At 37.5% G+C, this 11,970-nt stretch overlaps 1 protein-coding gene across 2 annotated transcripts in view; it reads right to left on the reverse strand.

Annotated features, from left to right (window-relative positions):
• The window catches only part of LOC139961802 (uncharacterized), a 28,138-nt gene extending 16,561 nt beyond the window's left edge, over window positions 1–11,577 (reverse strand). For both annotated transcript variants that reach the window (XM_071961338.1, XM_071961337.1), the window contains exons 1-8: window positions 11,200–11,577; window positions 10,625–10,772; window positions 8,773–8,830; window positions 7,753–7,881; window positions 6,049–6,155; window positions 5,442–5,568; window positions 4,377–4,418; window positions 2,890–3,062 (exon numbers count right to left, since the gene is read on the reverse strand). In XM_071961338.1, coding sequence (XP_071817439.1) covers window positions 2,890–3,062; window positions 4,377–4,418; window positions 5,442–5,568; window positions 6,049–6,155; window positions 7,753–7,881; window positions 8,773–8,830; window positions 10,625–10,768 — 780 coding nt within the window. In that variant the 5' untranslated portion in view covers window positions 10,769–10,772; window positions 11,200–11,577. The remainder of the gene's footprint in view (window positions 1–2,889; window positions 3,063–4,376; window positions 4,419–5,441; window positions 5,569–6,048; window positions 6,156–7,752; window positions 7,882–8,772; window positions 8,831–10,624; window positions 10,773–11,199) is intronic.
• Between the last annotated feature and the right edge of the window lie 393 nt (window positions 11,578–11,970).

The following is an 11,970-nucleotide window of genomic DNA, read 5'->3' on the forward strand; positions in this document are numbered from 1 at the left end:
CAATGCATACTTGTCGATCTGTCCAATGCACACGTATATTATATAGGTGTAATAATTTTAGTAATTGCTGGGGGACCCTCGGCCCGTCCCCTGGCTACAGACCACATTGTCACCCCAACCGCGTCTTCACGCCCCGTGAAAAGTGGAAGCAGTGAGTGTGAGTACCGGTAAGCGTAACACAACTTCGTCTTAGGCCAATGACTTGCCTCATTTCAGCCAGTTCTCCAACATCCCCTTTCTTAGTGGCGGAGCGTTCATATATACAGTCAGGGCGGATGCCCCCCCCCCCCCTGACGGACTCAAATGGACTGCTGGCGCCCTTTTCAGCTTTTCACTACTTTTCACTTATTCGCGATTATTGACTATTTTATTGCGCTCTCATATACCTATTGACATTTGTCATATTCTGTTGGTGTAATTTTCCGACACAATGGCGACGACACCTATTTATTCTCCGTTTATCTGCAAATTAGCAGGGCCCGGAAAGGGTCATTTAAGGGCGGCGGAACCGGGGAGGCACAGGGGCACGTGCCCCCCACTTTTCCTCAGGTTAAAAATGTGCCCTTTTTCTACATAAAAATTGAGGTGTCTCAAGTTAGCAAGAGGCCAGGGAACCAGAATGAACACTCGGGAAGGGCCGTTTCCGGCCATCTGAGGGGTTTGTAAAACCAAAAATTTTCTTGTACGCTCCGCGCCAACCGATGGTGGCGCTCCGCTCAGATAGTCGTGTATACAACTTTCAAATCCTGGCTACGCCCCTGACTTCTAATGAATTTCTGTGGGTCAAACTCAAAGCTATTTCGAATGGAAAAAAATTGTTAAGATATTATCAAGAAATAAACTCTTATTCGGAAGATTCCTACATTAGCAACTAGCATGATTTCACCTCGTTTTTACTCAAAACAAAACTTGTTCCTTTTTTCCCAATTTGCGCATTGGATATTGCAGTGCTAATATGCATATTTTCCTTGAGGGTGGGGGGGGGGAGCGTTGATGGAGTGATGTGTATACGCAAATAAGATAATACAATAAGAGTTATAAAGGGTACTAAATATAAGGCTGTATCATTCCCATCGAATTTCTGCAAAGTGCCCTTCGATGTCGGTGCCCCCCCCCCCAGATTAAAAGTGCTTCCGCCGCCCTTGGGGTCATTACCTGCAATCTAGGGAGTATCTTTATTCAAAAAATTTCTGTACGCTCCGTGCCAACCTGTGGTGGCGCTCCGCTTAGATAGTGTCGAAAGCGCCCCTACAGACCATTCTTGCCCCCCTGACCAATACCCCTAGCTCCGCCACTGCCCTTACTACACTCAAAAACGTCTTTGCGAGTACACTACGAGTAATTGCTACTCTCTTAAAACACCATCGAATATACAAATTACAATGTTTTTACAGACTTTTACGTGCAATAAGAGAAATTGCAGGCGTGAGACCCATATTTTAGGGCTAGGTATTCGCAGCATAAAACACTCGGCAAGTGCCGTTTCCGGCCATCTGGGGATTTGAAAAAAACCCAAATTTTCTTGTACGCTCCGCGCCAACCGATGGTGGCGCTCCGCTTAGATAGTATCCATGCACACATTAGCCCCCCCAATAATTTTTCCGTTCCGCCGCGCCTGGCAATTTGTCTATTTGTATATATATAGTTACATTGTTTTATTCTTTTTGACTTGGATCGTCACAAGTTAGAAACACAATTTGCCACAGATGTCACTTTATACAGTTTTTCCTATATTTTTACATCATGCTTTAGGCAGACATGAAACATGAAAACGTGTGATTTTAAATGTGGAATTTGTTCCGAAAGCACAGATTTGCAACACATGATTATGTGTATTTTCTTTTGTGCTTCATTGCATGATGATCACAGGTCGAGGTTGCTTGGTTAATTGGACATCCTCTTTCACAATAATGCACTGACCCAAAATTTGAACAAGCACACAAAAAAAAAATTGAAATGAAGGGAAAGGCTGTGCCAATATATATTGCTTGGAGAATTTCGCTTTTTTTTTTTGCTTCATTGTAATCTTGAGTTACAAATATGATTGATTTAGTTTTGTTCTACATTGATAAGAATAAGTATTAAACTTAATCTTAAAAATAACACTTAGTGCATTGAGTAGTGCATTAAACCTTGGACAATGACAAACAATGGGTCTCCCTATCACAGGCAAGCACAGACAGGAAATATATGACCGGGCAAATTGTTAAATGGTCATCCGAGGTGACCAAATGTCTGTAATTTAGATGACTAAACCCAGCTTTGTAATTGTTTAAATCATACTCAGATTACGTTATAACTAATTAAAGACCCCCAAAATGGTATAATGGTTAATTGGTATCCTCTCCAAAACCTGGTGTTCTAGTCACCAAACCCACACATCTCTCCAACAGTGTACATATATTTTGCCATTCTTTGTTAATATTTTGCTACATTTTGTCCGACAACCAACTTGCTGTTTGGACAACCAAAAGATTAAGGCCTGGTTGTCCAAGGGACAACCAGAAAATGTCTTTCAAAATTTGCCTGATGTTATGTACATTTTATATTACATATTATAACATTTGTGATGTGTAAATATTATACTGTAGGTTTTGACGTATGCAGCAGAATCTTAATATAAGGGTGGGGTGGGGTAATGAGAGTGGTAATATATCATCACTCTGTGTATATACCTGCTAGTCCACTATAGTGTTATATTTTCTTTCACCAGCAGACAATGCGGCCGAAAGACCGCAGCAACAAAGTTACATAATTTCAACATTTTCCAAAAGATCTTTTTTTTTTCCTAACCAAACTTAAAAAGTAAGAAGTGACTATACAAGACTATCCTGTTAGCTATGAAATTTGGTTTTATTGAGGGAATTAAATTATTAGATGGTATCTTACCGTGGCAGGCCTCTGGATATCAAGCCAGTATTTCTGCTCTCTTCCAATATACAAGGCAATTCTCACGTAATAATACTTGTTAGTTCCAATACCAGGTGGCGGTTCAGATGTAAATACTACAGACACAGTCTTGTTACAGAAAGCAGTAGCAGTAGGAAGAATAGAGGGTGTTGCTATAAGAAAAAGAAGGCAAAATATGCACTTTGTCAGAAACAGTCACTGGATAATCTATATATGGGATGTGTGTGACTGATATATGCATGGGTTGTGTGTGACTGATATATATGGGATGTGTGTGACTGATACATACATGGGATGTGTGTTACTGATCTATACATGGAATGTGTGTGACCGATATATGCATGGGTTGTGTGTGACTGATATATACATGGGATGTGTGTGACTGATCTAAACATGGGATGTGTATGACTGATATATACATTGGATGTATGTGACTGATATATACATTGGATGTGTGACTGATGTATACATGTGTGTGACTGATACATACATTGGATGTATATGTGACTGATATATACATGGGATGTGTATGACTGATATATACATTGGATGTGTGACTGATGTATACATGTGTGTGACTGATACATACATTGGCTGTATGTGACTGATACATACATTGGATGTATGTGACTGATATATGCATGGGATGTGTGTGATTGATAAATATATGGGATGTGTGTGACTGATCTACACATGGGGTGTGTGACTGATATATACATGGGATGTGTCTGACTGATATATACATTGGATGTATGTGGCTTATCTATGATCTGGATGTGATCTATATGTCGATCTATAATATGACTAACTTAAACATGGAACATAACCATCCACCACAAACAGGGTTACAGGTCATTTTGAATAGTAATCAATATAGCATAATGACCTGCACACAAGAAAGATGCAGGTATAAGTAAAGAAAACATGAGGGATATCGAATCTCACATTTCTTCCTCTCTAGAGACTGAAGGGCACTATGTTATCAAATGAACAACCAGCAACTTACAATCAGTGGAATCAAATTACATTTCACATCCACCAAATCCAAACGGCTATGCGAGATATAGGCCAATGGGTTATACACAGCTACAACTTGTTTTTTCTTGTTCACAATAATGAAATAACCTGGTATCAATAAGTCTTACTAGTTTTTAAGGAAACAATTTTGTATCACAGGGTTGTACAAATCTGTGCACAATGTGATTTTCCACAGATTACAAAGATTTAGTTAAAAATGTAGGTTACATTTTCAACACAAGCTGCCAAATGATGTAAATATTAAATCCTTTCACCAATATTAGTCATTTTAACAGCTATTATTTGTTATTTTAACTTTTTTTTCATCATTTTTTTTTTTTTTTGCCAGGAGTGGGGGAGGGAGGAGAGCAAGATAAGGGAGGGACATTTCTAATCCTAATTTGCTGTGAGGAGAGTTTATATTCAAATCTTCTCATATAAACACTCACCGGGACAAAATGAAGAAATTGGCACAGGAATGTTGGTACAATCTGCAGAGAAAAAGGGAGGTCAAATAGTCTTTGATTCATTTTACATTTCAAGTTATACCAGTCACAGCTGTAATACAAGCAAATTAAAGCTCATGTTCTGTTCATGGCCAGAAGTAAGTAAGTAAGAATATCCATATTGATGGTTTTATGTATGTTGTCTCTGACTATTATACCATGTTTAAGGTATTAAAGTTGAAGCAAAACAGAGAATTCAACTATATATCATCATTTTTAGTTGTTCTGTGGAAGACAATAAGAGTTAGAGAACATATGTCGAATTGTTCTATACCAATAAAAGAAACCAAAGATATAAAGACTTCAAGCCCTCTCCATCATAGAGGTACAGTACGTAGTACGTAGCCAACCATTTGTGGTAATTAGAGCTGGAGGTCAAACTCAACTTTTGGTCCCCATTTAGAGATTCAGAGGAAATTAAGTAGAATTAATGCTTGTACTGATCTATGACTTTTCATAACACCATATAGGCTTGACCTCTCTGCTTGACCTTTGCATTGGTAAAGCTAACTGTCACATAGAAGAGGAGGAGGGAAGGGTGTAACGGACCTCCCTGGAGGAACTATTAGACAATCAAATGCTCCACACCCTACAGTTTTGGAGGGGTGTCTGATCCCCTTTGAGAAAATATATAAATATTCAGTATCTTCCCATATAGTTTTTTTTTCCAAACAAAACACTTAAAAGGAGCAGACACTTGCAAACCCTCCTCCACACCCACCCCCCCCCCCCCTTCCCATTCAACCTCATGTTGTTTCCCCCACTGCCTGGAGCTGTGCTGTCAAAACAATTAGCCTATCCTGCATAATGTACCTTGCAGGGTGCCTATTTTTCTTTTGTCAATTTTTCATCCCTTTCTGTTGGGAGAAAACTTTCCTACCCCTTTGTCCATGATAATAAACAACACCACATTACATGAGCTCAACTTCCTGTAATGCCTAGGTTTCTCTTTCCAATGTGTATATGTTGGGAGTTTCAGTTTCATAGCAAATAATTCACTGTGCTTACCTACTGGTACGAAAATTTCTTGAGCCAGCCAGCCTTGACTGCTTGTAGGTTGGACTTGAGCAAAAAATTTGTAATAATTTCCAATTTCTACACCTTCAAAAGGAATACATGTTGTCAAAAACTTGGTCTGGGATCAAAGAAAGGATACACAAAAAGTCATTTCTTTGGTCAGAAAAATGAATTGAATCACAAAGTTTTGTATGGAGAAAGCAATTAGGTGGAAACAGTAGGTAAATAATTCATGTAGGTTTTTAACATCACTGGACTGAAAGGTGATCAGCCTTCTGAGAGGGAGGGTATCCCAGGGGTTTATAGTCAGCCCCAAGGCCCAGGGGTAAATTACTACAAGGGCCAAGGAAATATGGAGGGGACCAAAGAAAATAAAAGAAAAAAAGATTGATGAACTCTCAATGTCATACAATTATGTAGAGAAAATGAAAGGTGCAAAGAGTGTGATCCCTGTAATATAATCGTCAGCAGGGAAAATTGTCATTTGCTTCAGTTGTGTCATATCCCCCCGTCCACCCCCCCCTCCCCCCCCCCCGTCCACCAGCTCCAGTTTCTGACTACGCTGTTACCTAGGTGTAACTAAACAATGAGAACTTACCATACCACTGTGGTTGAGTTGCTGAGTTAGGTTAATGTTCACCATGTGATAAAACAGAGGCAAGTCAATATGACTGATAACCAATGTAAGCCCTGTCACATTGTCATCTGCAAGAGTCAAAAAGAATTATTCACCATAAGACAAGCTGTCACCACTACCTATCTAAACATCCAAAGAAAGGAAATTATTGATATTTTTTATTATTTATTTAATCATTATTTATTGACTTAGTAACTAACCATTGGTTGGGGAACTCTTTCCATAGAACAATGTGACTTTACTCTATTAGTATCGTGTGTGTGTGTGTGTTTCTCATCCATATTACTTTATCATTGTTAGCCAAATGCTCCCCAGTCACCCCCCACCCAAAAAAGGAATAAATAAAACTGTGGATTTTCCACCTACTATATTGAATATGGCTGATGTGAGTAATACACATCACTGTGTTCTTTGTTGAGAGAGACATATTTCTACCTGGCCTGCTTGTTGAAACAGAGATAATTGAAACCATCTTGTTTGTTGAAACAGTTATTATGGCAAGTTTTTTCTTGTCAAAATATTATAAAAGGTCTTATATTTTTAAACATTCATAAGCAAACTATTCTTTGTTGAGACAGACATAATTCTAATCGCCTTTGTTGATACAGACATGTTTATTACCGTCTTGTTTGTTGAAACAGACGTAAGTACAAATATATTCTTATGAAGAAAGTTAAATCGGTCTTATTTGTGTAAACATATAAGCATAACTTTCTTTGTTGAGACAGACATAAATCTAATTGCCTTTGTTGATAACGACATAATTATTATCGTCTTGTTTGTTGATACAGACATAATTATAACCGTCTTGTTTGTTGAAACAGATATTCTTATGAAGAAAATTAAATCTGCCTTATTTGTGTAAACATACATTTAAGCATAATTTTCTTTGCTGATACATATTGTAATCGTCTTTGTTGATATGATGACATAAACATAATTATAACCATCTTGTTTGTTGAAACAGACATAATTACAAATATATTCTTATGAAGAAACTTAAATCGGTCTTATTTTGTGTAAACATACATGAGCATAATTTTCTTTGTTGATACAGACATATACTTCTAATCGTCTTTGTTGATATACAGACATAATTATAACCATCGCGATTGTTGATACAGACATAATTATAACCATCTTGTTTGTTGAAACAGACATAATTACAAATACATTCTTATGAAGAAACTTAAATCAGTCTTATTTTGTGTAAACATACATGAGCATAATTTTCTTTGTTGATACAGACATATAATTCTAATCATCTTTGTTGATATACAGACATAATTATAACCATCTTATTTGTTGATACGGAATTATAACCATCATATTTGTTGATACGGACATACTGTAATTATAACCATCATATTTGTTGATATGGACATAATTATAACCATCTTGTTTGTTGATACATGCAAGTTTATAACCATCTTAATTGTTGATACAGACATAATTATAACCATCTTGTTTGTTGATACATGCAAGTTTATAACCATCTTAATTGTTGATACCTAGACATAATTATAACCATCTTATTTGTTGATACAGACATAACTATAACCATCTTGTTTGTTGATACGGACATAATTACAATTCTGTTCTCTGTCAAGACGGACAGCACTATAATTGCTTTGGATTGAACTTGATCAAATAATCTATACTCACCTGCATTTCGAATAGTCCAAGAAAATTTAAATCCCAACTCGTATCCTGAATCCTCATTCGCACAATTTGCGGCATTAAATGATGACAACACTTCTGTATTATCTTGTGATTGTGGTGCAGGGTAAAGTTCTAGTAAATTAAAACAAAGATATAAAAAAACTATAGTTCACACAAGCAAACTATCAATCCCTAACCTGAGCTCCAGAAAACAGACAAAAGAAATTTTTATTTCATTTACGACAGTCGCAGAAATATGTCTACTGAAGCTTAACATTTACATTCAATTATTAAAACCGGAAAGGGTGTGAAGACTCGTGCAAAAACAAACGTCTAATGCCGGTAATTTGACCTAGTTTCGAATGAGGTGTAACAGAAGTGTTAAACACCACCATCGATCCCAGAAAATACACACACAGCTTGCTACCTTTGGTAATTAGACACTAGTGTACAGTCAGTACGTACAGCTGCGGTCAATACCCACAGCACAGTATACAAACGATACAGCGATGGACATCTCAGCTCCAGCTAAAGATAACAATTAAGGTATCACATTTCATTAAGTACTGTCTACATTTTGTAGCGACACGAACAAAACGTCACTTGCAAGCAACAGAAAGTTAACTTTTTAGCAATATACTGTAGCACACGGTTTGGGGGCGAGTATTCATACCTTTAAAAGTGCCGCAAGTTAAGTTGCAAATAGCTGCAAGTAAATTCCATTTTTATTTGGGAGGTTGGGTAAATTAAATTTGGGATGATGAGCAGGACACAGAAACAAATACTTCACTTTAAAAGTACTCAGAAAAAATGTTCATGTACTTAATAAAAAGTTTCAGAAATAAAATATTTTGTGCATTGAAACCTTCAGTGAGAGCAAAGAAACAACATTAGGATATGATTCCAGCCGATACCTGATTTTAATTGCAAATATCAAAAGAACAAACTTGTACATTATGTTATAAAATAAAAAGTAACATATAGGACAACCAATATTGCATACATGTGCAGTTCGTCACTTACGGTCATATATGGTCTCTACGTCACAAGGAAGAAATCTTCCATCAATCGTACCTAAACCCTGAAAGGAATTGGAGGAAGACAAATGAAATGTCAGATTAATTATATAAAGCACATGTAGTCCAGAGAAGTTTATGCTTCCATGTGTATACTTCTGGGAGAAGGTGGGATGGCAGTTGGTGGGGGTGGGGTGTGTTAGGGGCTCATGCAGCCCAAACAAAATTTTAAAATATAGTACCATTTTGCATCCAAGCACCATCCATTTTACCATTATTTCTGAAAGGGGGCTCTGGTATAACATGTTATCCCTCCCCCTGTACAAAAAGGAATGTTAGCACCCATTGCTTCACCCATGGATACATGCAGTTGTACAGTACATGCATGTCAACACACAGCTGCCAAGTACACACCTCTGTCAGTCATCAACATGTGTCAACAACTGTTCCTAGTACCAGAAAAGTGCATGGGATAGCCAGCTATGCCTTCTGTGTAAAATATCATAAATCCATATCCAGGTAAAGCTTTAGTTATAATTTTACAAAACAAAAAATAGCTCTGATAAACAGAATATTAAAAATACTATTTAAAACAAGGCACATCACACCGATTAAAAATTATATATCTTTAGCATGGAGCAGTAGCCTATATACAGGGGTGTCGGTAGCAATTTGGGATTGGTACCGCAGATCAGAGTGTGGCCATCTATCATAATTATCGGGAGGGGGGGGTGACGTTTGGTAGGTCAAATACGCTACATGCCACCATGGTTGGCACGTAGCGTAATGGAGAAAAGTTTTTAAAAAAGCCTCCCAGATTGCAGGCAATGGCACTTCCTGAGCTTGAAAACAAGACCCCTGCCATGCCAGAGTAGTCACTTTTAGCCTACTTGCTATTTTCATTTTGGTTCTTTATTTTTTGTGCTTAGTCCTACTCTTCTTTTTTTTGCGCCGTGAATATTGGTCCGGCTTTCCCCGGACCCGCCGTACCAGCTCCAACGCCCGTGCTTTATCTGTAGTATTCTGTACAGTGAAAAATCCTTGACTGCATGATCACGAAACATATTGAAAATGTTGATATCTGGTTTAGCAAAATGATGATAAAGGATTTTCTACGACCAGAAAGTTATGCCAAGATTCAAGGATGGTGACTCATCTGAGGATGTTCTCTGAAGACAAAACCCACTTTAATCCCAGGGATATATATACTCTATGATGCAATGGATGCTTAGGGAATCTTGTTGGGGATAAGGAGTCCAAATCCAGCCATAATTTTGGCGAGAATTGAAGAAATTTTAAAATCCGGCATCTGATTGGAATCATTGGATTTGAAATTCCAGATTCCATGGACACATGGAGAGGGAGGCATTGGTCAATTACAAAACACAAAGTGGTCTTTAAGCCTGATATTGTAGTGTTGCCCATGCAGTTGTGCAATATCTCCTAAAGAATGTAAATCTGAATGTATTTAGTAAAGTTTCTGCCAACCTACATAGATTTCTGTGCGAGACAGCAAATTATATACATTCAATTTACATTCCAGGATGTCGGACATCACATGAGTGTGTTGGCCATCATTGAAATTTGCAGGGCATACACTTTGCAAGGCCAATGTGGAATTAAAAGGTGGGCATCCATACACTAGCTAGCATATAAATGACATATTGTTTAATACCAAATTCTCCGAGACTTTTAAAGAAGAATAATGATTAAGTAGATGTAAACATAACAATATGAGCAACAGTGACAAGATTTTTATTTGATTTGTTTAATATCCTTAGTCGAACATTGCTGCTATGCAATGTCATTTTCAGTTAATCTTGCTGTGACAAAATGGAATATCATTTTTTATGACGTACCTTAGATGTACATGGATGTTCAACACTGACTTTTTCTTTCTTACAGATATCACAGTAACAACTGTTCAAGAACACAACTAGCAACATCGCGACTGTAGATACTCTACCAGCTGGAATCTTGATAATTGTCCAAAGTTTCCCCATTTTGCTACAAAGAGAAACATATTATTTCACATGAACAATCAACTTGATGTACAAACAAGGAATATATGTTAGAGGCCTATAGCCAAAATTTTGAACTGCATGGCCATTAAAAAGTACATTTCATATATTTCATGTGTAAATATTTCTGGAATAACAGCCTGTCAAGAACATAGTAACACAAATGTTATGATACTGTGTACCACTATAGCAGGTTATATAATATAAACTTGAAACCTATCAAACTAGCTAGCCTAATTTTCTCTGAAAGTACGGTTTGCAATATCCCACCCAGTTTTAGCATAAGCTACAACGTTTATTCGTCAACCAAACTTAAAAACTGACCAGAACTTGCTTATAAAAGTATTTTGTGCATATGCAGTATACCAGTAGGCCTATTGGTAAAAAAATGAGACCATGGAACTAACGACTACCTGTAAATAGGAATGTACGTGCTTTAATTCTTCTACTGTATGTTACTTCCCAGTGAAAGTGGTGTAGGCTGTTGTAACTCCTCGGTGAATACTACACTGGTTTCGGTGGTCACATGAGGCGATGAATTGGTTCCCGAAAAACTATTTAACCGATCTGGATAGCATTTCGTCATGCAAAGTTTACAACAACATGTGCTTCAAAATTGTCATTTTCCCCCCAATATTTAACTAACGTTAATACTAGCCTAGTGAATTAACGATCGAAACATTTTCTTTAGTATATAGAAGTCGCCAACGGATGTGCCCACCACAGAACGTTCTGTAATGACAAAGATCCTGTGTAACCTTTGGTGATGTCTACCACAGATTAAGTTCTGTGATAATCTTCCAAGTTTCTATAAAGGAAGTTCCGGGTGAAATTTTTGGGAAATCCCTTTAGAGGAATACAAATATAAGCTTAGCAAATACGACCCTTGATGAGGGATTGTATTCTTTTCAATTCACCGTCAATTTCCCAATTAACATGATTCATTCAATTTCAAACTGAAAATGGCTCACAAATCGGTTATCACGGATCTGTCACTATATGGAAGTGGCGAAACCAGCGGGGGGGGGGGGGGGATGGGCGGGGGCTGCATGGTCAGAGCCCTACCCACAGTCAACTGAATATCCCCCACTTCTCCCACCCAAATGACATTGGTGGGCAAAAAATATATTTGACCAAAATTACAAAGTGCATTTACAGGCTCAGTTAAACCAGCTCGATCTTGG

The sequence above is a fragment of the Apostichopus japonicus genome, chromosome 20 (genome assembly GCF_037975245.1).
Source record: "Apostichopus japonicus isolate 1M-3 chromosome 20, ASM3797524v1, whole genome shotgun sequence".
NCBI lineage: Eukaryota > Metazoa > Echinodermata > Holothuroidea > Aspidochirotida > Stichopodidae > Apostichopus > Apostichopus japonicus.